This window comes from Ictalurus furcatus, chromosome 12 (assembly GCF_023375685.1).
Source record: "Ictalurus furcatus strain D&B chromosome 12, Billie_1.0, whole genome shotgun sequence".
In the NCBI taxonomy this organism is placed as follows: domain Eukaryota; kingdom Metazoa; phylum Chordata; class Actinopteri; order Siluriformes; family Ictaluridae; genus Ictalurus; species Ictalurus furcatus.
The window spans coordinates 11,162,959-11,186,196 of record NC_071266.1 but is presented as its reverse complement, the minus strand read 5'-3'; the positions used below and the strand labels follow the sequence as shown (position 1 = coordinate 11,186,196).

The 23,238-nt window shown below is 38.7% G+C and overlaps 1 protein-coding gene across 4 annotated transcripts in view; it reads left to right on the top strand.

Annotated features, from left to right (window-relative positions):
* Positions 1–23,238, top strand: part of dock9b (dedicator of cytokinesis 9b) — a 68,384-nt gene that overhangs the window by 35,482 nt on the left and 9,664 nt on the right. For 2 of the 4 annotated variants that reach the window (XM_053637190.1, XM_053637189.1), the window contains exons 17-47: positions 669–853; positions 2,025–2,090; positions 2,208–2,300; positions 2,699–2,810; positions 2,909–3,027; positions 3,593–3,679; positions 5,294–5,386; positions 5,531–5,646; positions 6,494–6,563; positions 6,723–6,848; positions 7,600–7,671; positions 9,623–9,769; positions 9,880–9,963; positions 10,553–10,664; positions 11,058–11,236; positions 11,331–11,429; positions 12,383–12,482; positions 12,787–12,917; positions 13,426–13,540; positions 14,243–14,309; positions 14,402–14,449; positions 15,444–15,580; positions 15,778–15,884; positions 17,618–17,755; positions 17,858–18,040; positions 18,862–18,975; positions 19,472–19,687; positions 19,862–19,919; positions 21,102–21,208; positions 22,441–22,563; positions 23,081–23,194. In XM_053637190.1, the coding sequence (XP_053493165.1) occupies positions 669–853; positions 2,025–2,090; positions 2,208–2,300; positions 2,699–2,810; positions 2,909–3,027; positions 3,593–3,679; positions 5,294–5,386; positions 5,531–5,646; positions 6,494–6,563; positions 6,723–6,848; positions 7,600–7,671; positions 9,623–9,769; positions 9,880–9,963; positions 10,553–10,664; positions 11,058–11,236; positions 11,331–11,429; positions 12,383–12,482; positions 12,787–12,917; positions 13,426–13,540; positions 14,243–14,309; positions 14,402–14,449; positions 15,444–15,580; positions 15,778–15,884; positions 17,618–17,755; positions 17,858–18,040; positions 18,862–18,975; positions 19,472–19,687; positions 19,862–19,919; positions 21,102–21,208; positions 22,441–22,563; positions 23,081–23,194 (3,518 nt within the window). Of the gene's footprint in view, positions 1–668; positions 854–2,024; positions 2,091–2,207; positions 2,301–2,698; positions 2,811–2,908; positions 3,028–3,589; positions 3,680–5,293; positions 5,387–5,530; positions 5,647–6,493; positions 6,564–6,722; positions 6,849–7,599; positions 7,672–9,622; positions 9,770–9,879; positions 9,964–10,552; positions 10,665–11,057; positions 11,237–11,330; positions 11,430–12,382; positions 12,483–12,786; positions 12,918–13,425; positions 13,541–14,242; positions 14,310–14,401; positions 14,450–15,443; positions 15,581–15,777; positions 15,885–17,617; positions 17,756–17,857; positions 18,041–18,861; positions 18,976–19,471; positions 19,688–19,861; positions 19,920–21,101; positions 21,209–22,440; positions 22,564–23,080; positions 23,195–23,238 lie in introns of all 4 variants that reach the window. The other 2 variants (XM_053637188.1, XM_053637191.1) reach the window with 1 other exon arrangement.

Sequence of the window (23,238 nt, the reverse complement as noted above, 5' to 3'; positions counted from 1 at the left end):
AAGGGTCCGAACAAACACCTGGACGTAAGTACTGTACATCAGTACAAAGAAATTTAATACAATTTCAAAAGCAAGGACATTCAGAAGATAACCTAAAGCTCCTTGTGTTTTTCTTGGATGTGAACACTCTTATAACTCCGCATACACTTACATTTTAGCAACACGCTCCACACTTAAAGGTGCTGTTTGTCTTCTTTTTTTGGTGAGTTTTTTGGTAAAAATTCTATCATTTTTAACCTTACCTAAAAAAAAAATCAGTATTTGTCATTATTGTCATGCAGTGGATCTTTTTTTAGCTTCTTTATTTAACACTCTTCTGGACACTTTTCTGGCCCTGAAATGAGCCCCACTCCTCGCCAGAACAGAGCTGCTCAGCTGTGAGCATTTTTCATAACAAGTTCTTTCAACCAACTTAACAGCACGTGGAGTCGGTTTGCGTGGACATAAATTACAGTTAAAATTACAAACTGCTGCTTTAAGCAAACAGAACTTTTGTCGGTCATGTATACGTGTTAAATGATACCTGTTTGCCTCACAATCTTAGCCGTATCTGATCTACTGATTAGGATGCAAGTACAGGCAGATTTTCTGTGTATATGTATGCATATGTGCATTAACTCTGACTCTCTTTCTCTCTGATTATCTCCCGCTCTCTCTCTCTCGATCAGATTGTGTTACTTCTTCCTACATCCCTGTGCGTCCCTATGAAGGAAATGAACGTGGGCTTCTGTTAGAGGTCGAGGAGTTCGTACCCTGCATCGCTAAGTGCTCGCAGCCCTTCACCACCTACAACAATCACCTTTACCTCTACCCCAAACACCTCAAATATGACAACCAGAAGTCCTTTGCGAAGGTAAAACACAGTCTTAGTATTTGACCACCGGGTTCAGTGTGCTGGGTTAGAACTGGGTTACACTAACAAACACTGAGCTTTAATGTGGATTAAATCAAACTGTTAAACTCTTAAATCTATTAGTCCCATTGCACCAAATTTGAAACTTTATTTTAAAGTAATCTGCAATTTATGATACCATTATAATCCTGGAATGATCCTAGTTTCAATTTTTCAATTTTAAACTTGGATTTAAATTTCTTATTAATTTATTATTATAAATTATTATTTTACTAATTTTGCATTTCCAAAATGGCATCATATAATAGATGGATTAAGGACAAAAGTTTTAATCCCTGGTCATGGTTTTAATGTCAGGTCAATGTTTGAATTTTTTGGACAATATTTTAATTGGGTTCTAAACCTCAAAGACCATAATTCTAGGTTTTAAGTTTAAGGCAGTGTGTTAATCCCAGATTAAGGCTTTATTCTGGCTCAAGGTTTTAATCCCAGGTTCTAAAACTCAGACATCATTGGGTCAAGGTTTTAATCCTAGATTTTAATTTCAGGACAGTGTGTTAATCCCAATTTAAAACTTTAATCTGGGATTAAGGTTTTATTCCCAGGTTCCAAAACCTCAGAGGCCATTAGATTACAGGTTTCATCCAAGGTTAAAGATAAGAGTTTAATCCCAACTCAAGGTTTTAATCTTAGGATAAGGTTTTAATCCCTGCCAAGTTTTTAACCTCAGGTCAAGATTTTAATCCCAAATCACGATTTTAATCCCAAATCAATTTTTTAATTCTAGGCTGTAATCTGACATCCAGGTTTTAATCCCAGGTCAGGATTTTAATCTCAGATACCATTAGATCAAAGGTTTCATCCAAGGTTAATGATAAGAGTTTAATCCCAAATCCAGGTTTGAATTCCACATTAAGTCTTTAATCTGACGTCAGGATCGTACTCCCACATAAAAGTTTTAATGCTAGGTCAATGTTTTAATCTTTTATTTATAATTATTAATTATTTACTATAAACTCCTTGTTCTTTTCTGTGGCTGAGTGAATGCCAAAGTGGCCAAAGTAGCAACCACTTGTCAGAATGATTAGACAGAAGCGGCGCTTCTGCAGTATCGATTTGTTCTGACTTGGGTATTTTATCGCGTAACGTAATCTGACTCCGTGCGTTTTAGGCAAGGAACATTGCAGTATGTGTCGAGTTCAGGGATTCTGACGAGGACGATGCAAAGCCACTAAAGGTATAACCTACACACATACTCAACTTTATCGATTTTCAACATTTCTCTAATTCCACCTTGATTTACAGTTATAATGTCATATACATGTAATGTGTGTGTGTGTGTATGTGTGTGTAGTGTATCTATGCTCGTCCAGGAGGTCCTCTCTTCAGCACACACGCCTATGCAGCAGTGTTACATCACCAACAGAACCCAGAGTTCTATGACGAGGTGAGATCCCTGCGGATTTAAAGAGCCATTTGCTGATATACAGATTAGGATTATTAAAGCTGCAGTATGTAACTTTGAATATTTGAATATGCTAAAGCCTTAAGCATTTATTTTAAGCACTAATCAGAATGAAAATGTCTAGAAATGAGCTTATATGGAGGGAAAAAAACAACACTAGCACAATTGAAATTTTCTTCCATGAATTGGTTGTATTTATGTACCAGAGACACCACCCCCCACCCCAAAAACAGTTCCATACTGCTGCTTTAACAATTGTGATATATTGATTTTTGTATTATTAAATAATTTAGTATAATACCATTGTATTTGTGTGTGTGTGTTTTCTTAATGAATGTCATTAGATGATGATGTTTTCCCTTTTGCGTTCTGCGTGTCAGATTAAAATCGAGCTTCCGACTCAGCTCCACGAGAAACATCACCTGCTCTTCACTTTCTACCACATCAGCTGTGACAGCAGCACAAAGAAGCGAGACATGGTGGAGACACCAGGTACACCGCCACCACCACCACCACCACCTGTGCTGCTTTGGGTTTGGTTCAGAAGAACATTAAAAAATCAATTAAAGATGTTCCTCTGTATGTGTCAGTGGGTTCTGCGTGGTTGCCTCTGCTGAAGGACGGCCGAGTGATCGTGAGCGAGCAGCACATCTCTGTGGCGTCGAATTTACCTCCCGGATACCTGAGCAACCACGAGGGTGTTAACAAGGTGACGACCGAGCTCGTTATGTTGATCTGGAAGTGGAGGATTATGGACGGTTATGTGGTCACAGTTCACCTGCGATTTAATCTAGTGTTGACCAGCTGTCATGTTCTGATCTGATCTGCAGAAATATAATTCTGATTTATTTAAATTTCATTACACCAGTCAGAATGCTCGATGCAGAATGCTCAATTCTGATTGGTCATAAGGTGGTGATTAATTTTTCTATAATCTAAGGATTAAACGTGACGTAAACATAAAACATGATCAAAAAATTAGTGTAATCATTGATTTTGCGACGTTTTCTGGAAGGAGACGTTAAGCTATAATAAAGCAATATACAAGTTTTCCGATCTTCCGAAAAGAAGGGTTTACGCTTTGCGTTTTTTTTTTAATCAACGTCGGTGTGTTAACAAACTCACTTTCATCACACCACCTTGTTGTTGATTATTTTCCTATTACAGCACAATGCAGTTTGTTTTATTCCTCACAGTATGTGATTCAGATACAGGATTAGGATTAGTGTCGATTAATAGTTTAGATGTTTAATCGTGTGCTGTTTGTACAGCAGCACTCTGGTCCGGACGTGAAATGGGTAGATGGAGGTCGTCCTCTTTTCCGAGTGTCCACACACCTCGTCTCCAGTGTCTACACTCAGGTAAGTAAGAAAGACATCTTTATTGTCTTCTACTTCTTTATCGTTTCAGACCATAGCGGTGTCCAGGAGTTCAAATGCGAACTGTTAATTAACCGTTCATCTTGTGTGCTATTAGGAAGAAAAAAAAAATCCTAGTCAATTATCCATCTCAACATCCTATTCAAATTAAATACAAATGTAAGATTTTACACAAATCTCATTTCCATGATCAGTGTTTAGAGCTTTATGTAGTAGCACATAAATTAAATACTAATGTTACTTCTCAGCATTGATGTCATGGAAATATTCATTATGTACTTAGGAGAATCACTGACCACGTTTACATGGACAGCAGTAATCTAATTATTGACCTTATTCTGTGTAAGACAATATTGTGATTAAGGTGTTTAAATGAGTTGCTTTTAGAATATTCCTTTCATGTTCCTGTTCTACATGTTATAGAACATAGATCGATTAACAGCACACGTCATTACGTCCCCACACCACGCCGTCCGGCGTTCCCTCCAGAATTTCACGTATCGACAAACAGGTCGTCTTCGTTATGGCACCATTTTACCGTTTCATTTTTAATTTTACAAACGCTTCAAGTGCAGTTAATTATTTGTCATGTTATACGTGCAAATAGACGACTGCTTGAAGCCATGAGTTGCATCGCAAACCACGTACTTACAGTACCTACTTTATAGTAGCCGAGATACATGTATTTTGCCTACTATATAGTATACAGAAATACACATATTTCATCTACTATGTAGCAGGTAAGTACGTGGTTTCGGACGCAGCCATGCTCTCTTGTTTCTCTGTTGAGCACTGCCGTGTGTGTACGTGTCCTGTCACAAATTGCGGTAAAAACTCTCACACGATGTTAATAGTGTGATTAAGGTGTGTACATGTCTGTAATGCACTTCAATAATGCGACTAAAACAGGAATACTCCCCATGTCTTTATTCGATTTGTTTACTTCGAGTATGACTTTAGTCGGGTTAAGGTCATCAATAATCGCTGTTTACATGCTAGTTTCTTAAGCAGAGTATCGTCTTAATCGGATTAATATCGGATTATTGTTGTCCATGTAAACGTACTGACTGACTAAGACATATTTTGTTCAGTTTTACTGAGAATATTTTACTCATTCTTTTTTTCAAAGCATACCATCAGCAATGTTACAGTCGGGTTGCCAGATCTTTTCAGTTTTCTCAGTTTTCTCAGTTTTGGCATTAAGATGATGTAAAAATATTAAAATCCTAAAGGTTTCTTCTCTCATTTGTCCTCCCAACTTGCAACGTGATTGGTCCAAAGATAAAAAAAAAATAATAAAGTGCTTGACATCACTTGCCATATTTTTAAAACTGAAATGTGCAGTTTTGGAGCTGTCTGTAAGCATACAATATTTGATCAGAAATTATTTTGATTTATTTCCATCAAATGATGGTCCTGGTGCTCGGCTTTTCAGAAACGTACATTTTCTTCTTCCTTTTTTCCGTATACTGAATGTAGTTTGAGAGGCTATAAATTATTGGAATAAATTATTATTATAATTTATTTTATTTTATTTTATTTTGCTGGATGCTGGAGCTCCACCCAGATTAACCTCGTGTCTGTCTCTGTGTTTAGGATCAGCACCTTCATAACTTTTTCCATCACTACCAGAAGATGGAGTCCGGATCAGTCCAGGCCACAGAAGGAGATTTGGTCAAGTACCTTAAGGTGAGAAATGTTATTGTTGTGATTTTCTCATGAAGTCATTATATTCCTGTATTACAGACATAGCACACATTCCATTTGATTAGGATAGAGTGGCAAAAATCACTGACTAGGATAAAAAAGTTCATTTCCCCCACGCTTTGTCAGAGTCTCCATGCCATGGAGGGTCACGTGATGATTAAGTTCCTGCCAACCATCCTGAATCAGCTGGTGCATGTCCTGACGACGACGAGTCACGAGGACGTGGCAGTGAACACCACCAGGTGGGAGTGAAGAACAGAACATATATCTTATCGTCTCTATAGTCCTTAAAAATCACCATGAAATATCATGTCTTTATGTACTGTACATTGCTTAATGATTTAGGAATTATTTGACGTTTGCTCTATTCTGTCTTTCCACAGAGATCTATTTTGTAACAGGGGAAAAAAGCACAATCACAAATCCAGTTGTGGCTTCAAAGTTTAGCAGAATAAATAAAGATTGCCACGAAATGAAAAAAGAAAATTGCGACTTTATATCTCAGAATTCCAAGTTTATTTTTAGTTAACATCTTGCAATTCTGACTTTTTCCTCACAATTGTGAGTTTAAATCTATGTTTTCTCACAATTTAGACATTCACTTGACATTTAGTGAGTTACAAAGAATGTACCGACAAAGCATCATTCATTCTTTATAAATAAGACAAGGAAAACCAGAGGCAAGCAAGCGCTCATTACCTGAAGTTAGGCACATTTCGGGGACTGCTTCTCTTTCAGAGAAGTGAATGTCTAAACTGCTAGAAAAAAAAGTCAGAATTGTGAGATGTTAACTCGAAATTGCAAGAAGAGTCACAATTGCGAGAAAAAAACGTCAGAATTGCAAGATGTAAACTCGTAATTACGAGATTTACAGTCAGAACTGCGAGATATAAACTCACAATTGTGAGGAATAAAGTCGCAATTACCTTTTACATTTTTTTCTCCGTGGAGGAAACAGGCTTCCATAGTCATGAATATATGACACATATCTGTATGAAATAGTGTCATATTTATTGTTTGTTAATCTTATATGGTATTTAAAAATATGTGTATGCATCTTAAGTGTGGGCCGTATTTCTGTGTCTGCAGGGTGATGGTCCACATCGTAGCCCAGTGTCACGAGGAGGGTCTCGAACACTACCTCAGATCTTATGTAAAGGTAAAAGTGTGTGCAAAATTTGTTCATTAAAATTTTTAAATCACAGATTCAGTGATGTATAGTCCAGCATTTTATAACACACTGTACTTCAATCTCTCATTGGACTGTATTTCCAATTTTTTTAATGCGGCAGAATGTGTTTTTTTTTTTCTTGCGCAGTATGTGTTTAAAACAGAAACCTGTTCAGCCGTAAACGGTAAAACGGTGCACGAGGAGCTGGCCCGAGCCATGACGGCCATCTTAAAGCCTTCAACCGATTTCCTCACCAGCAACAAACTCCTCAAGGTGCTCCGTTCATCACACAAGCACGAGCACTAATGTCAAATTTTAATGCTGGCATATGTAACCTTAGTCTCATAAGTATATATTTAAGTATCTATTTTTTTATCTGAGTATAAGTAAAAAAAAATGTAATGGCAGTTTTGTTGAATATAACTTTATTCCTTGATTTTTTTTGTCTATATTTAAAACATTTAATCAAATCCATACCAAATTTTATTAGCATCAAATTTTATACGCATTTTTTTAAAAGTGTGAAGTGTTTTCAATTTGTATTAATATGAACGAAGTTGTAAGAAGAGGTATGGTTAGCGGCGGGGTTATGGGTAGAGTTACCCATAAGCCTAACTCTACCCATAACCCCACCGCTAACCATACCCATAACCTCGCCCCAACTCTACCCCTAACCCCACCCCTAACCATTCCCATAATCCCGCCCTTTTAATGCCACCCTAACCCTACCCATACTGTAACTCCTTCCCATCCCTGCCCTTAACCTTTGTAATAAAAAAATTTGCAGACATGAAAAATTGTTGAAAAACTATGAATTTTATTTCAAATCATTAACTTTTTCTTTTAAATACATTTATATTTTTAAGTATATAATTATGACCTGCTACTTCCATTTTTAATTGAGTGGGATTTTGACACAATACCCAAGGTTTATTTTACTATTATTTTTTATAGATTTTTTCCCCCACCCTGTTCATGGTTTATTTGTGAGTCAGATTTATATGTGTGTATATGTGCGTTTCAGTACTCCTGGTACTTCTTCGAGACCTTAGTGAAGTCCATGGCCCAGCATTTAATAGAATCTGCCAAAGTCAAAGTGAGTGGAATTGTTACGCAGCTAATTTTAATTTTAATTTTAATTGCTTATCGTTACTGTTAACGTAGATTTTTTAAAAAAATGTGTTTTAAAAAAACATTTTTACAATTTTTTAACTGACGCTTTTAAAGTTCACCAGTTCTAAAATGAAATACTTTTCTGTTTCACTTTTTTTAAACAAGCTAGCTAACCTAAATATTGTGTTTATGTTGTTTTGATGAGGTATGTTGTTTAACTTTAACAATTGTTTCATCGTTGGTTGGTTAGTAACTGAAATGACATTGATGTTTGGCTGGTTTAGAATTTCCTTACATGAGATATAATATGAATATCTAAAAGAATCTTATGTAGAACTTAATTTATTCTTTTTACATGCAGGAATTTCATGAGTAAGCATACTATTTTTATACTTTAGAGGGTTAGCGCAGTTGTTTCCTTTCAAAGGGAACTCAACGTTGTGTGAGCTTCATGCTGTGGGAAGTGCCCTCACACGTGACCGGTATCTGAAGTCTGTGGGAAATCACAGCCATTTATAGCATGTTGGTTGTTTGTGTGAACGCTTGCAAAAAGGCTTAATTTCCTCTCTATTTAAAATTAAATATATATATATGTATATATATTTGTGTGTATATATATATAGATAGATAGATAGATATAGAGAGAGAGAGAGAAAGAGTTCAGGAAGTATGTCATGCCTTGCTCCCTTTTCATTACAGGGACAGACGGACACACTTGCTGTGTGAAGTGTTTGGGGGTGGTGAAATGGGTGGCCGCTGCATGCATTGTGAAAGCTTTTCTGTCAGGTGGCTCTGCTCATGGCTCACTCTCTTCTCGGCCAAAGAGAGTTGGGTTTCGGAGCCTCGAGGATCTGGGCCGGCCTCTGCCGAGGCAGCTAGCCAGCTTAGGTCATGGGGATCCCGTATGGATGTGGAGGAGGAGCTGGAGACGAGTACGGATCTATCTCTTGCACTGTCTTCCAGGTCCGACTCTCTGCCAGATTTTGGAGCCCAGGGGACCATGTGGTCACAGTTGCAGCCTGCTAGTAGGCCTGATCTGAGAAGGATCATAAATGTCAAGCAGGCAAAGAAGGTGCGGTCCTGATGGGACACGGCAGGAAGTATCAGGGGACGTGAGGTTGTTAGGGCAGTTAGCCCCCAGTATTTCTGTATGGCCTCCCCAATGTCGTCCCAATTTTTCATTCTTCTCTGGGCAACGAGCTGTCACAGGGCAACGAAAATCTGATGCTTTCCTTCCAACACAATGTGGAAGAGTTAACGTCACTAAAAGATGGCTACTCTTACAGGATGTGTGTGCTGCGGCGGCGTGGTATACGCCGCACACATTCATTCGATTTTACAGTTTGGACATGCATTCCACCCCGGGCTCAAGTATCTTGCAGTGACACTCGGGCTCGGATCTTTTTGAACAGGCAATGCCCTCAGTATGATAGTGTGGATTTTCGTTCCCACAGCGCGAAGCTCATGCAACGTTGAGTTCCCTTTGAAAGGGAACATCTGGGTTACGCATGTAATCGTGTTCCCTGAGAAGGGAACAGGACATTGCGTAGCTTTGTCATATTGGGGCATGCCTATGAATTGCGTCTTCGCTTCAGATAATAGAGGCTGATTACGTGGTTCACAGATGCCGTTTTATATTTGTGCGACTCGCGAAATTGCCACGTCACCTGACCATGACAGGCCTATAAATAGGCGTGATTTCACACAGACTTCAGATACCGGTCATGCGAAAAGGGCACTTCACGCAACGTCTCGTTCCCTTCTCAGGTAACAGGGTTACATGCATAACCCAGATGTTTTTCTTTCCTTTAAATGCACTTTTTAGGTTCATTCATTGCAAATTCCCAGTTTTAATTCAGTTTTGTCTCTACATTGTACTACATTGTATAGTGTTGCATCTCATTGCCCTGTAAACAAATGACTCTGTTTTTCAGTTGTCGAGGAACCAGCGTTTCACTGCTTCCTTCCACCATGCTGTGGAGACTCTGGTGAACATGTTGATGCCTCACATCACTCAGAAGTACAAAGACAATCTAGACGCCGCCCGCAATGCCAACCACAGCCTGGCTGTCTTCATCAAGGTGCTGAACACAGGATTTTTGAGTTTGCTTTAGAGAATTTGCTCAATGTAAGGAGGTGTTAGAAATCCATTTCTTTGATCAATTTTTATTTTATGCGTTTTATTAAACAGCGGTGTTTTACGTTAATGGATCGTGGATTCGTCTTCAAGCAGATCAGCAACTATGCCAATTGTTTTGTGCCTGGAGATCCCAAGGTAGAGAATTAATACATATACAATATAATATGGTATAATAATAAAGGAATAAAACAGTGTTGTGCTGTTGCAGGAAAATAATCAACAACGGAATATTAGTTACCACTACGATGTTGTTTATTATTCTATAACAGTACATTCTGTAGTGATTTATTCCTCTGATATCACAGCAATTTTTCAACAATTACTAAGTTTTTATTTGTTAAAGAATGACATGTTTCTAACTTATTTCTAATGTCTGTTAGTTCCTCTCAGACAGAAAATGTTATTCCCTCATCAGCCTCTTTTTTCTCTCTCGTGAAGTTATTAAAACAAAAACGCAGCTTGTCACGCTTGTTACTGAAAAAGCGCAAAGCGAGAACTCTCATGTAAACTTAAACTTCCAGCTTTACCTCTCTCCGTTATAAGCGCTGACATTGGAGTCTCCTTCCATAAATGTTAAATACAGAAAGCTGTACTCTCCATGGTTACACGCATATCTCCTAGTATACAAAGGTTATTCCGGACTAAATGTAAATTTTCATGAATAATGAATAATGTGAACAGTATTCTTTCTGAAACGAGTTCATTTTTCCTGTGTCTCCTGCAGACGCTGTGTGAGTTTAAATTTGCGTTTCTCAGGGTGGTGTGCAACCACGAGCACTTTATCCCTCTCAATCTGCCCATGCCATTCGGAAAGGGAAGGATCATGTGCTTTCAAGGTATACAGGCTTCAGTTTTTAATGCTTAACTCTAATATCACTGGATCACTCTAACAGATCACAGGCCCTTCTTTTGCTGATAGTAATCAAATTTAGGAGGTTGAATTAGATTGCACTCAAAGCCAGCTGCTTTCTGTCTGCCTCTGTGCTTTTCTATCTCATGCTGTAAAGACACTCAGGATGAAAATATAGGTGAATATGTACAAGCTCAGCTTGTGCTGGTGGCTGTATAATATCAGTTCTATTATTATTTCAATTTCCTTTCCTTTCAGTATAGAAAAATAATATCCTGAATATAGAAAAACAAGCTTTTCTTCCAAACATGTTTTTGGTGACTTTAATGACTTTAATGACATAATTAAACCAGACACACACTCACACGTCTCCTCGCAGACCTACAGCTTGACTACTCGCTGACCGATGACTTCTGCAGGAATCATTTCCTGGTCGGGCTCCTGCTGCGGGAGGTTGGCAGAGCTATGCAGGAGTTTCGAGAGATCCAGCAGATCGCCATAAGTGTTCTGAAGAGTCTGATGATCAAACACGCGTTCGACGATCGCTACGCCTCCAGGGTTGGATCATTTTACCTCACTGACTCGAATGAACTGATGTAGAGTATAATATAATACAGTTTGACCTCTGTGTGTGTGTGTGTGTGTGTTTCAGAGTCAGCAGGCTAGGCTAGCCACGCTCTACCTGCCCCTGTTTGGATTACTTCAGGAGAACGTTCACAGGCTGAATGTCAGAGACATGTGTACCAGTCAGGTTTGTTATCTGAGTTGTATTTAATATTATAAAATGGCCATAAAACAAGTTAATTCCTGTTATCACTTACGTTATGTTGGCAAGAGCAAGCAGTTAGAAACTTGCAAGACACAGTAAGTCCAGGTTCATTAACAGGAAAGATTATATGGAGCTCACCCATCACTGTGTGACTTGGTTTTCATTCATACTTCAGTAACTGCTTTATCCTGGTCAGGGTTACAGTGGTATAAATTATAAATTTGTTTATATTTTGAGAAATAGAAACAATGAAGAAGAAATTTGCAGGTGCAGTGTAGCCAGGTGCAAACAGTAATAACTGCATGAGTGTGCAGGATTGGTCAAGAGGGTCTACAGGAGCAGGTGGGACTGTTCAGAATATCTTCCGGATTGAGCAAGATTGGTTAGATTATCTTCGGGAGCAAGCAGAATTGGTCAAATTATCTTTGGGAACAAGCAGGATTGGTCGAACTATCTTGGGAGTGAGCAGGATTGGTCAGATTATCTTCAGGAGCAAGCAGGATTGGTCAGATTATCTTGAGGAGCAAGCAGGATTGGTCAGATTATCTTGAGGAGCAAGCAGGATTGGTCAGATTATCTTCGGGAGCAAGCAGGATTGGTCAGATTATCTTCGGGAGCAAGCAGGATTGGTCAGATTATCTTGGGAGTGACCAGGATTGGTCAGATTTCCTTCAGGAGTTAGTAGAATTTGTCAGATTATCTTCAGAAGCAAGCAGGATTGGTCAGATTATCTTCAGGAGTGAGTAGGATTGGTCAGATTTCCTTCAAGCATGTGCGGATTGTTCAGATTCCTTAAAAGGTGTGTGGAATTGGTCATATTCCTTAAAAGGTGTGTGGGATTGGTCATATTACCTTCTATGTGTATGTATATATGTATATATAGAGAGAGAGAGAGAGAAAGAGAGTCCAGTACACACATCAGTTTTTCATTACAGAGCATGAAGGAAGAGTCTCTGTCCATTATCCCCACTGCATCTTCATATAAACTTGACAGCAGTCTTCATAAGGATGTGTTTGGGGTCATTTCAGGTACAGGTGAGTGTGTGTGTTCATGTCATTATCACTTCCTGCACCACTGTGCTCTATTCTAAATGACTGACTTTTAGAGTCCAAAAAAAGCTTTTAAAACTGCTTTATACAAAACAAAAGTTCTGCCATCAGATTTAAAGAGCACTGTAGTTAACCGATACTAACTAGAGTCGGTAAGAGCATATGTTATGATTACAGTGTGCGTTCTGCATGAGAAATAAACCAGCCACGGCACCATAACACTTACTGCATGCAACTGTTCTAAAGTGATATGACGTCTGTAGATGAATGAGATGTCATCTCTCTGCAGCCACACCCCACACCTCCACTCCCAACATCAACGCCGTGCGTCACGCCGACTCCCGCGGCTCTCTGCTCAGCACCGACTCTGGAAACAGCCTTACTGAGAAGAACAGCGAGAAGAGCAGCTCTGTGGATAAGGTACAACTCCGACCTCGGTTCTTCCTTCCTTTCAGAGTGAATTTCTTTACAGCTGATTTACTCTTCAGCCAAGATGCTCTCTCATTTCATTAATTACACCTAATATTGCACCTCATCTAAACTCTGACCAATCAGCAGAGGGAGAGGTTCACTCGTAGACACACCCTCATGGTGCTGCCCCTCCCCTTGGAGCAAGAAGACTCCGCCCCCAATAGCAGGGCAGCCAAACGCTTCACGATGGATTTTTCACTTCTGTCGACCTCCAGTGTCTCTGAGAGCAACACACACATCGCTGCTAAATCCATACAAGTAGATCTTACCGAGTGTCCCCTTCTGGGGAGTGAAGCCCTGTGTGTGTATGTGTGTGTGTGTGTGTGTGTTGACTGTGCATTTGTTTTGCAGTGGGTTTTATCCCTACTTACTAAACTATGTTGTAATGTAATGAGGTTAGCTTCCGTGTGGTATTAAATAGATTTTAATTAAGTGTGTGTGTGTGTGTGTTTAACAGACCCAGTCTGCAGCTGCTCCTGGGAGCTCTGTTCTGCGTTGTGATAAACTGGACCGAGAGGAAATCAGGAATCTGCTTATGTGTTTTCTGCATGTACTGAAGAGCATGTCTGAGGGTAAGAACACACACACACACACACACACACACACACACACACTGCATGTATATGGCATAAGAACTGTAAATCACGGTGGAATTAGAGAAATATTGAAAATCGATAAAGTTGAGTATGTGTGTAGGTTATACCTTTACAGGCTTTGCATCGTCCTCGTCAGAATCCCTGAACTCGACACATACTGCAATGTTCCTTGCCTAAAACGCACGGAGTCAGATTACGTTACACGATAAAATACCCAAGTCAGAACAAATCGATACTGCAGAAGCGCCGCTTCTGTCTAATCATTCTGACAAGTGGTTGCTACTTTGGCCACTTCGGCATTCACTCAGCCACAGAAATCAGATTTGAAGCTATCTTTAACATTAATGCAATCAAATGAGTAAATATTATACATATTATGTCCCAGCTCTGTTGAATTCTGGATTGTGATTGGTCGGAAGGTGTTAATTAATTTACTCTTCAGTTCTGACAGTAGTGCACGTTTATATTAATGCACTCATTCTAATACGTTATCGTTTCCGTAGTAACAGGGACTTGCAACATATAACACAAACGGACTAAGAAAGATGTGTAATCATTAATATGGTGACGTTTTCTGTAAGAACATGTTTATTTCACATTTATGGAAGGAGTCTCCAGTGTCAGCAGACAATTTGTTGGCAAATTGTTGCATTTGACCTCCTTGTTCTTTCTTCCCAGATGCATTATTCACGTACTGGAACAAAGCGTCTCCCTCTGAGCTCATGGACTTCTTCACTCTGATAGAGTAAGGGTGTAACACTCAGGATCCATAATGACTATTTGATACGAGCAAGGAAACATCACTGAGATGTTGTTTTTCTCTTTTCTGTCACTCAGGGTGTGTCTCTATCAGTTTAGGTACATGGGGAAGAGGTTTATTAACAGGTACGTTCAGTATAGTCCATATAAAAGGAACACGTACGCACTTAGAGATGTTTGCATTGCTGCCCTGAATGATCCTGTCCTACTTTGTGTGTGTGTGTGTGTGTGTGTGTGTGTGTGTGTGTGTGTTCTTGGCTGAAATGCTGGCGAGAGTACAGTTAGTCAATGCTGCCTATAACTTCCTGGTGTCCCTGCACGGGGTAAGAGCTGAGTGCTGCTGAGTGGCTGAATACTAACCGCATGTTAACCAACCATTCACTAACACATTATTTACAGCCTAGCAAAAGTTGCAGTGTGTGTGTGTTGTTGTGTGTGTGTGTGTGTGTGTGTGTGTGTGTGTGTGTGTGTGTGTGTGTGGTTTCTCAACATTTCATTGTGCTCAGTCTCAGTTTTTAACCCTCTGGCTGAACTGTGTGTTAAATGATCTGATTTATTTATGGCGCTTGCACTTTAGAAAGCAGTTAGAGCGAAATTTGATACCTGGTTTGGTGCTTGGTTTTGTTTAGTTTCAGTAAACTTTCACATAATTAAACAAACCAAAAGGGGATAAACATTATTGGGTGAAGAGTGTGTAGTTCACCCCTACAGCAAGCCAGCAACCCAAAATACATGGCACGTTTGATTCACTTCCCGTTGAGTCGATTTAGAGTCAGATTGCTTTCTCACAGACTGTGAAAGCACAGCAAAAAAGATTCCAGATAATGACTCCTAATATACGTGGCCATATTGTCGGTGATTTCCAAAGAATAGTCCATAAATCTTGTGCATGCTACAGCACTGCATTACAAAGGCAACCATTAGGGAAACACTAAAACTGAGAAAACTGAGAAAACGACATACTTACCCAATCATTTATCTTCAAGTTAATGAAATTGTAGTGTCTGTGTTTTGCCTTTGTGACTGAGTGGTGTGTAACGACTTCATCGAGTCTTTTCACAACATATGATGGGACCTTTCACATGGTTTGTTTTTTTTATTTTTATTTTATTTCTGCTAGGAACCAGGAAGGAGTTGGATTTATGACTCCAGACAGGAAGTCACTGACTCTCCCTGTGTCTCGTAACAGAGCGGGGATCTTACACACACGTTTACACCAGCTCAGCAACATGGAGAGTGCACACACCTTTAATCACAGTAAGACGCCATCTTGAAATAAAAATACATGTACACGTGTATAAGCACAAATGCTTACTTTTTGCATTTCTGGTAGTTACTGTGTTCGAATTTCCTGATTTTTATCATGAAGTCCTAAAGTATTGCAATATGATTTTTTTTCCCCAACATCACTCCATGATTTATATGAGCCAGGCTTTCGGTGATTTCTTTCACAGCATATGGACATGGTGATTCTGACGTGTGTTTGTTGGAGGCCAATGTTTCCACTGAAGTGAGTCTGACTGTCCTGGACACACTCAGCATCTTCATCATGGGATTTAAGGTACAGCCTTTATACAGTATATTCCAGATGGGAAGGAGCAGTCCTAACTCAAAAAGTTCAAAAACACTTTTGATTCACTAGTAAATTTGTCCGATGGGTGGATGGGAATGTGGTGGGCAACAAACTTGGTTTTAAATATCCAAATTTCCCCCAAAAAGAAAAGGCAAGTATTATTTGGGGACTCTGTGTATTTTATTGCTTTTCAAATAGAATGTCATAAATGAAAAACCCCGCATTCCCTCTTCCTTTGTATTTTCTTTTTGCTGGGGAGAGGCGGCGCTTAGCTGCCTTTTATCTAGCTGTCAGTGCAGACCAGTGTTGCCAACTTAGCCACTATTCAGACCCCTTTAGCGACTTTTCAGCAAAAAAAAGTGCCTAGTGACAAATCTAGCGACTTTTTGGGCAAACCTTAGCAACTTTCCAAATGTCGGCAGTACTGTCCTGCAAGCATGAGATCTTGTTATCCCGCTGCACTCTCACCTCTCTCTGCGTCTGCTCTGTTCTGTGAGGGGCTGAGAGCCGGAGATTTAACAATGTCATGGATAACGAGATGCGCCCCTTCATCCCAATTTACATCATTCTTATGGGAATGTTTTTAGAATGTAAGACGATTGTAATGCAACATGTTTTGCATCTAAAATAGTCCACGTTAATACAGCATAGTTCTCTTGTTCAAAGTAGTTAAAGTGTTCAGAAACAAGATAAATTTTCAAGATCACCCTCACAGCAAAATCCCCAGTGTTGATTTAATACCCAGAGTGTTGAATTTACACCCTACAGTGTTTATATAAGTCCATTGGACACAAATGTACACACTGGGTGTTAATTAAACACTAGGGATTTTACTGTGCTTCCTTTGTCAATCAAAAAGATAATTCATGTTCCATACCTGTCCGTTATATACATTTATAAAAGTCATATAAGTTATAAAAACATCATTAAAGTTATGAAAAGTAATTTAAAAAAGTACAAAAACACAAAAGCAAAAAAAATCTATCTATCTATCTAAAACAGATTATATATTAGGTTATATATAGATAGATTTTATATAGAATAGATAATCATTATACCTGATCTCCTCCAATATGGGGGGGGGGAATGGGGGGGGCACATGATAGGGGAGGCTTGGGGGGGCTTTAGTTACAAAAGGTTGAGAACCTCTACTCCGTGGTTTGAGGAAATTGTAGTGTATATTCTAGTCATAGATGACATCTTGACCCATGAGATGATTCACTAGATTACAGGTCTCACTCATTGCACATGAATGAACACTTTCATGCATAAATTATACAAAGAAAATATTTTAATTTATGCATTTAATTCACTAAAATTGAATACAAATTTTGACTGTTTTCAAAATATCACTTATATTAAAAAAAAAAATAAACGAATGGTCCATGTGTAGGAAAACCATGAGTAAATAAGGATTTTAAAAAATGACACATTATATAAAAAGAAAATGTGTTTATTTTATTTTTTTTAAAACCACACGTTTATATTCAGATCTAAAATATAGCAATAATATTCTTTAAATCTGCCACATTTTGTTTTATAATTAATTTGTTTCTAATAACTTTTTTTAAATTACAGTAATGATCTTGAATGATTTTGGAAGATATTTACGTCTTATATTGTACTAAAAACAGCCTGATATTGAATAGACAAGCGTGGACACTATACACAAAAGAGTTCAAGTGTAAAAGTCACTATGCTGCTACTCCTTGTCTCTGTAGACGCAGCTGTGTGCTGATTTGGGACACAATCCGCTGATGAAGAAGGTTTTCCAGGTGCACCTGTGCTTCCTGCAGATCCCTCAATCAGAGATGGCGCTGAAGCACATCTTCACTTCACTGCGTGCCTTCATACACAAGGTACATTATAAAACACCTTCCATGTCTGTGGTCCTAATGCGACCCAGTTCTCATTTCCTGTCTCACCTGGACTGATCTCCATCTCTCCCCCTCCCCACCTAGTTCCCGAGTACATTTTTTGATGGCCGGGCTGACCTGTGTGCCTGGCTCTGTTATGAAATCCTAAAGTGCTGTAATTCCAAACTGAGCTCAATCCGGAGTGATGCCGCACACCTGGTCTACTTCCTCATGAAGAGCAACTTCGATTACACGGAAAGGAAGTCCTTCATCCGCACTCACCTACAGGCAAGAGACGGAACAGCACAGGGAAAGGACTGATAGTTATAGCAATAAAAAGCAGAATAAGCCACGCCCACAGGAGAAAAGTCAGGTTTTTAAACATTTTAAATTATGTCTCAGAACTAATACACACAGTATTGTGGGGTTTTTTTTGTTTTTGTTTTTTTTGCTGTATGTAATTAATATACACACGCCTCCTCACCAAAAACATAGGTGCTAAGCCTCATATACCAGTAATGCACATTACATTTTAATTCATTATTTAGCTATTCATGTGTATAGAACAGAGCCTGCCTAATTTGTATGCCTTCGTGAGGCATGTCAACTCCATGTAAAAAATATATATAAGTAGGTTGTGTTTTAGACAAATTAAATTTAGGTCGCATTTTACCTCACAGCCTACAAATTGCAAAATGGTACTTGTCATGAGATGATACGAACTGTAAAGACATTGCATGTCAAATGACTTACTGTCATTGTATCAACGCTGGTAATTATTATACCTGCTGTTATGTTGCTAGCATGAGACACATTCATCTCTGCTACAGTCAGTTCTCTTTAGGTAGAGCGCAATTCATGTTTAATTAACATATGACATGTTATTACATGTTATAACAGACAAAGTAAAAAAAAAGTATTCTATCTGTCAAAAAGCAGTACACGTGTGCATTCAGCTTTAATCAGCAGTCATGGATGTAAATTGGTCATGACAACATGTGGTCGTATATATGGAATCCTCCATGACACGTTTAGGACAGGTTATGTCAATCTTATAATGCATACTGTATTATCATTCATTCTTACTCCGTGTGTAATATTTCTTTCAGGTGGTAATAGCGGTCAGTCAGTTGATAGCGGACGTGGTTGGGATCGGAGGAACACGATTCCAGCAGTCTCTGTCTGTTATTAACAACTGTGCCAACAGTGACAAGAATATGAAGGTGGATAAAGAGGCTATGAGTCATTATAACCAATGTTTTTCATCATTCTCTAAATTATTTTATTTTGCTGTTATACCATTTATATTAGAAATATAGATTTGTTTCAGATGAAAGATTTTTATTCTTTTGAGTATCCCTTACATAATAAAGGTGTGTGCAAAAGTTTGTAACCCCTCCTTTTTTGTTGTTGTTGCAATTTATCTACAAAAAATAGAATGATAAGAAAAGTCTGTATTACATATTTTATACTTAATATTTACCTAAATATAAAATGCAGGCAATTACAAGTTATTATGCAATTTTATAACATGCAGAAAGACTTTTTGTTATTTCTAATAAGATTATATATAATGAAGGCATGTCTGTGAAATCTTATATCCTGATTGTTTTGCTGTATTAGTATATATAGTATATAGGTTCCACATTTAAGAGCATTATTATTATTATTATTATTATTATTATAAATCTAGTTCTCTCTCTTCTGTCCCTGTCCCAGCACACTGCTTTCCCCTCTGACGTGAAGGACTTGACTAAGCGGATCCGGACGGTGCTGATGGCCACGGAGCAGATGAAGGAGCACGAGAAGGATCCGGAGATGCTGGTGGACCTGCAGTACAGTCTGGCCAAGTCCTACACCAGCACGCCAGAGCTGCGAAAGACCTGGCTGGACAGCATGGCCAAAATCCATGTGAAGAACGGAGATCTGTCTGAGGTCAGCATGGACTGTACTCTACACACACACACAACTAACTGTCCTAACATCTACAATAGTCTGATATTTATCCAACTGCTAAATTACTACTGACAGTCTTTCTGTGCACCAATAAGTACTGCTTATTTATTTGTTTGTTTGTTTGTTTGTTTGTTTGTTTTCCTCGGCATACAGGCAGCGATGTGTTACGTGCACGTGGCGGCGCTGGTGGCTGAATACCTGAAGAGGAAAGGTGAGCCACAGGAGAGCGCTCTACATCCATACTAATTTTTATTTTTCTGAATTGGTGCAAGTGAAATTTTAGATTTTTTTTTTTTCGAGGCTGGAATTGATGTTATTTAAAGGATATTATTATTTGCATTATTCCTTGTATAATACAGTTGATGGTTAAATTTGTTTTACTTAAAAACTTTATTTGTTTATAAACACAAGTTAGTGTCGTCTAAAATCCAAAGCAGAATCAACAGACATGTTTTTTTAAGCAACTTTGATGTTCATAAGATGAACATGTACTATACAAAACACACGCACACACATACACACACACATACCCACACACACACACACACACACGCACACAGACCTTTCACCTTACACTCTTCTAGGTCTCTCCTCTCAGTCAAGTGCTGGTCATAAATGGATGGAACACTGATAAGACACAGACTTTTAGCAATTGGAATGACTGGAGATATTTTTCTAGTCATAAAATAGAGACAGTAAAGCATATGACATTTAATTACTCATTATTAAATATACAACTTTATGGCACATTCTATAAAGCCAGTAAACAATATATGAGATGTTCCTGATGATTATTTCTTAAATTAAATGATTATTTATTAAACTCTCTCTCTCTCTCGCTCTGTTTATATTAACAGAGTAATGATTTTTATTCCACAATTATTGAATTTTAATTTGAATTAATGCTCTTTTTTTATTTAATCATATATTAACTACTGTCAGTCTTCTTTTTAATCATTTACATGAATGATGGCAATAATTATGGACGTGACTGTAAATACACCACCACCCCCTCTCACACACACACACACTTACTACACACACTACTCATGTACAAGGGTCGTCTCCAGACATCAATGTGGAATTCAGTGAATTCTACTGATAACACCTGCAATTTACATGAGGCTGATAGCAGGTCTAATACACACTCGTCCTGAATGGACACTTCATATCTAGCACGACCACGCACGTGTGTGTGTGTGTGTGTGTTTGTGTGTGTTTTCAATAGCCCTGTTATTAAACATTATCATAAAAACTCTGATAGCAGTCATGAAACCTGATATAATTTTATATAACACACTTAAGATTGCTTTGGAGAGTTATTATTATTTTTATTAATATTTTAATCCAAATCAGTCCTCTGATAAATGTTTATCCTGCCATTTCGTCACAGGAATGTTCCATGAGGGCTGCTCGGCATTCAGCATCATCACCCCCAACATCAACGATGAGGCGGCCATGTTGGAGGACGTGGGAATGCAGGACGTGCACTTTAACGAGGTCGGGTTGTGGTCAAGTCTGCGTAATGAAAACAGCGCTGTGAAGTGTTATTGAGATGAGATTAATTAACAACTCCATGGTTTAATCCTCACTCGTGTTGTAGGAAATGTTCCCTGAGGTTTCTTATCTTATCAGTGCCAGCATTAAAGGCCTTTAACTCGCCAGTGTTCGCCAGTGACGAAGAAACAGAAGTTCAGCAGTTGTAGTTTTGCTTGATTATGCAGAACATACTGTAGATGTGAGCTTGTCTTATCCTGCAGTTCTCCTTCTCGCGTCTGCCTTCACAGAAAGAAGGACTGAAATATCTTCAATTCGATTCATTTCGAATTTCCAGGTTTTCTAGACCACCCTGCACTTCCTGCTCATCGAGGTCGAGATTAATTATCTGCACTGTGACGTGTCACATGATCTGAAATCTGGCATGAAACTTCACAGGGTTCAGATTAACACTGACATGAAATAGAACTCAGCTCATGATGTAATGTCTTCCTTTAAAGGTGCAGTAGTCAATTTAGTTTTCTTAGTAATAACACAAATAAGCTGGAAAAAACCTGTAGAATGTGATAAAAAGAAAAACTATGGTTTAGGCCGTGACCTCAGGAGCAAAGTATTCCCTTCGGAAAACTGCGTTATTTGGAAAACTGCGGAATGCATGTTTGTGTTTACGTCACCGTTCTGTCAGTTGTTTATACACAGCAAAATCACCAGTGTTGAATTTATACCCTACAGTGTTTATATAAGTCCATTGGAGTCAAATAAACACTCTGGGTGTTAATTCAACACTAGGGATTTTACTGTGTAGACACTCCCTCACATCCCTTCACTTCACACCCTGATTACATACTAATACCACAGCTTAGTGCTCCTAAGAGCTTATTACGAAGATAAAAGGTACAGTATGTATAGAGATTCACCGATGTATCGGCCAATAATCAGTATCGGCCGATAAAGGCTATTTTTCATGCTACCGGCTATCGGCCATTAATTTAAAAACATCCAATGATCAGGGCTGATTATATCCTGTCAATCAAAAGAGGGCGGGAAAACACATCGATTTCGTGCTGTGTGTAAAGATGTCTCTTGTGTGGAATGACAACATAACTGCCGTTTGTAATCCCTGTGAGCTGTGCACTGCTGAAATTTTACACCGGGTGCTGCAGCAGTGAAGCGGGAGTTTGGTTCTCATTTAACAGTGCTGAAAGGTCTGGATGTTTGTGTGCATTGATTTTTAGGAGGTATTGATGGAGTTATTAGAGAAGTGTGCTGATGGGTTGTGGAAAGCCGAACGATACGAGCTGATCTCAGACATCTACAAACTCGTCATCCCCATTTACGAACAGCGTAGGGACTTTGAGGTACACACACACACACACACACACACACGCACACAAAAGTGAATAGACATCAGTTAAGTTTTAGTCATTCATCTCTCGTTATGTTCTCACAAGAAATGTGAAGCAGATTAACTGTTGCCAGCCTGAAGTTGATTATTTTCCTATAACAGCATGTCCCCAAGTTTCTTATTCCTCCTGTACCACATCATTTCGCCAAGTTTTATTTATTAAAGAACATGTTCTATTTGAATCCATTAATTGAAATGTTTAATGTATGTGAAACAACTAAGCCCTTAAGTTATAGCAGCTGTAAAGAGTCGTTCCCTCACCAGCCTCTGTTTAAGTTTGTCTTGAAGGTAATAAGAGGAAAGAAAATGCAGCTTGTCCTGTTACCTCTGGCTGTTACATCGTGCTCACGCTGGGAGACTCCTTTCATAAATGTTAAATAAACATCTCCTTAGAGCAGTGTGTACCATATCAAAGATTATATAGAAACAATACAAGCGCATTGATATTTATAATCGGGTTCTTTATGCAGAAACTGGCTCACCTGTATGACATGTTACACCGGGCTTACACCAAAGTCATAGAAGTGATGCATTCTGGGAAAAGGCTGCTGGGAACCTTCTTCAGAGTGGCTTTTTTTGGGCAGGTATGGCATTTTCAAAAAATCCAGCACCGGTGTCCAGAAAATGT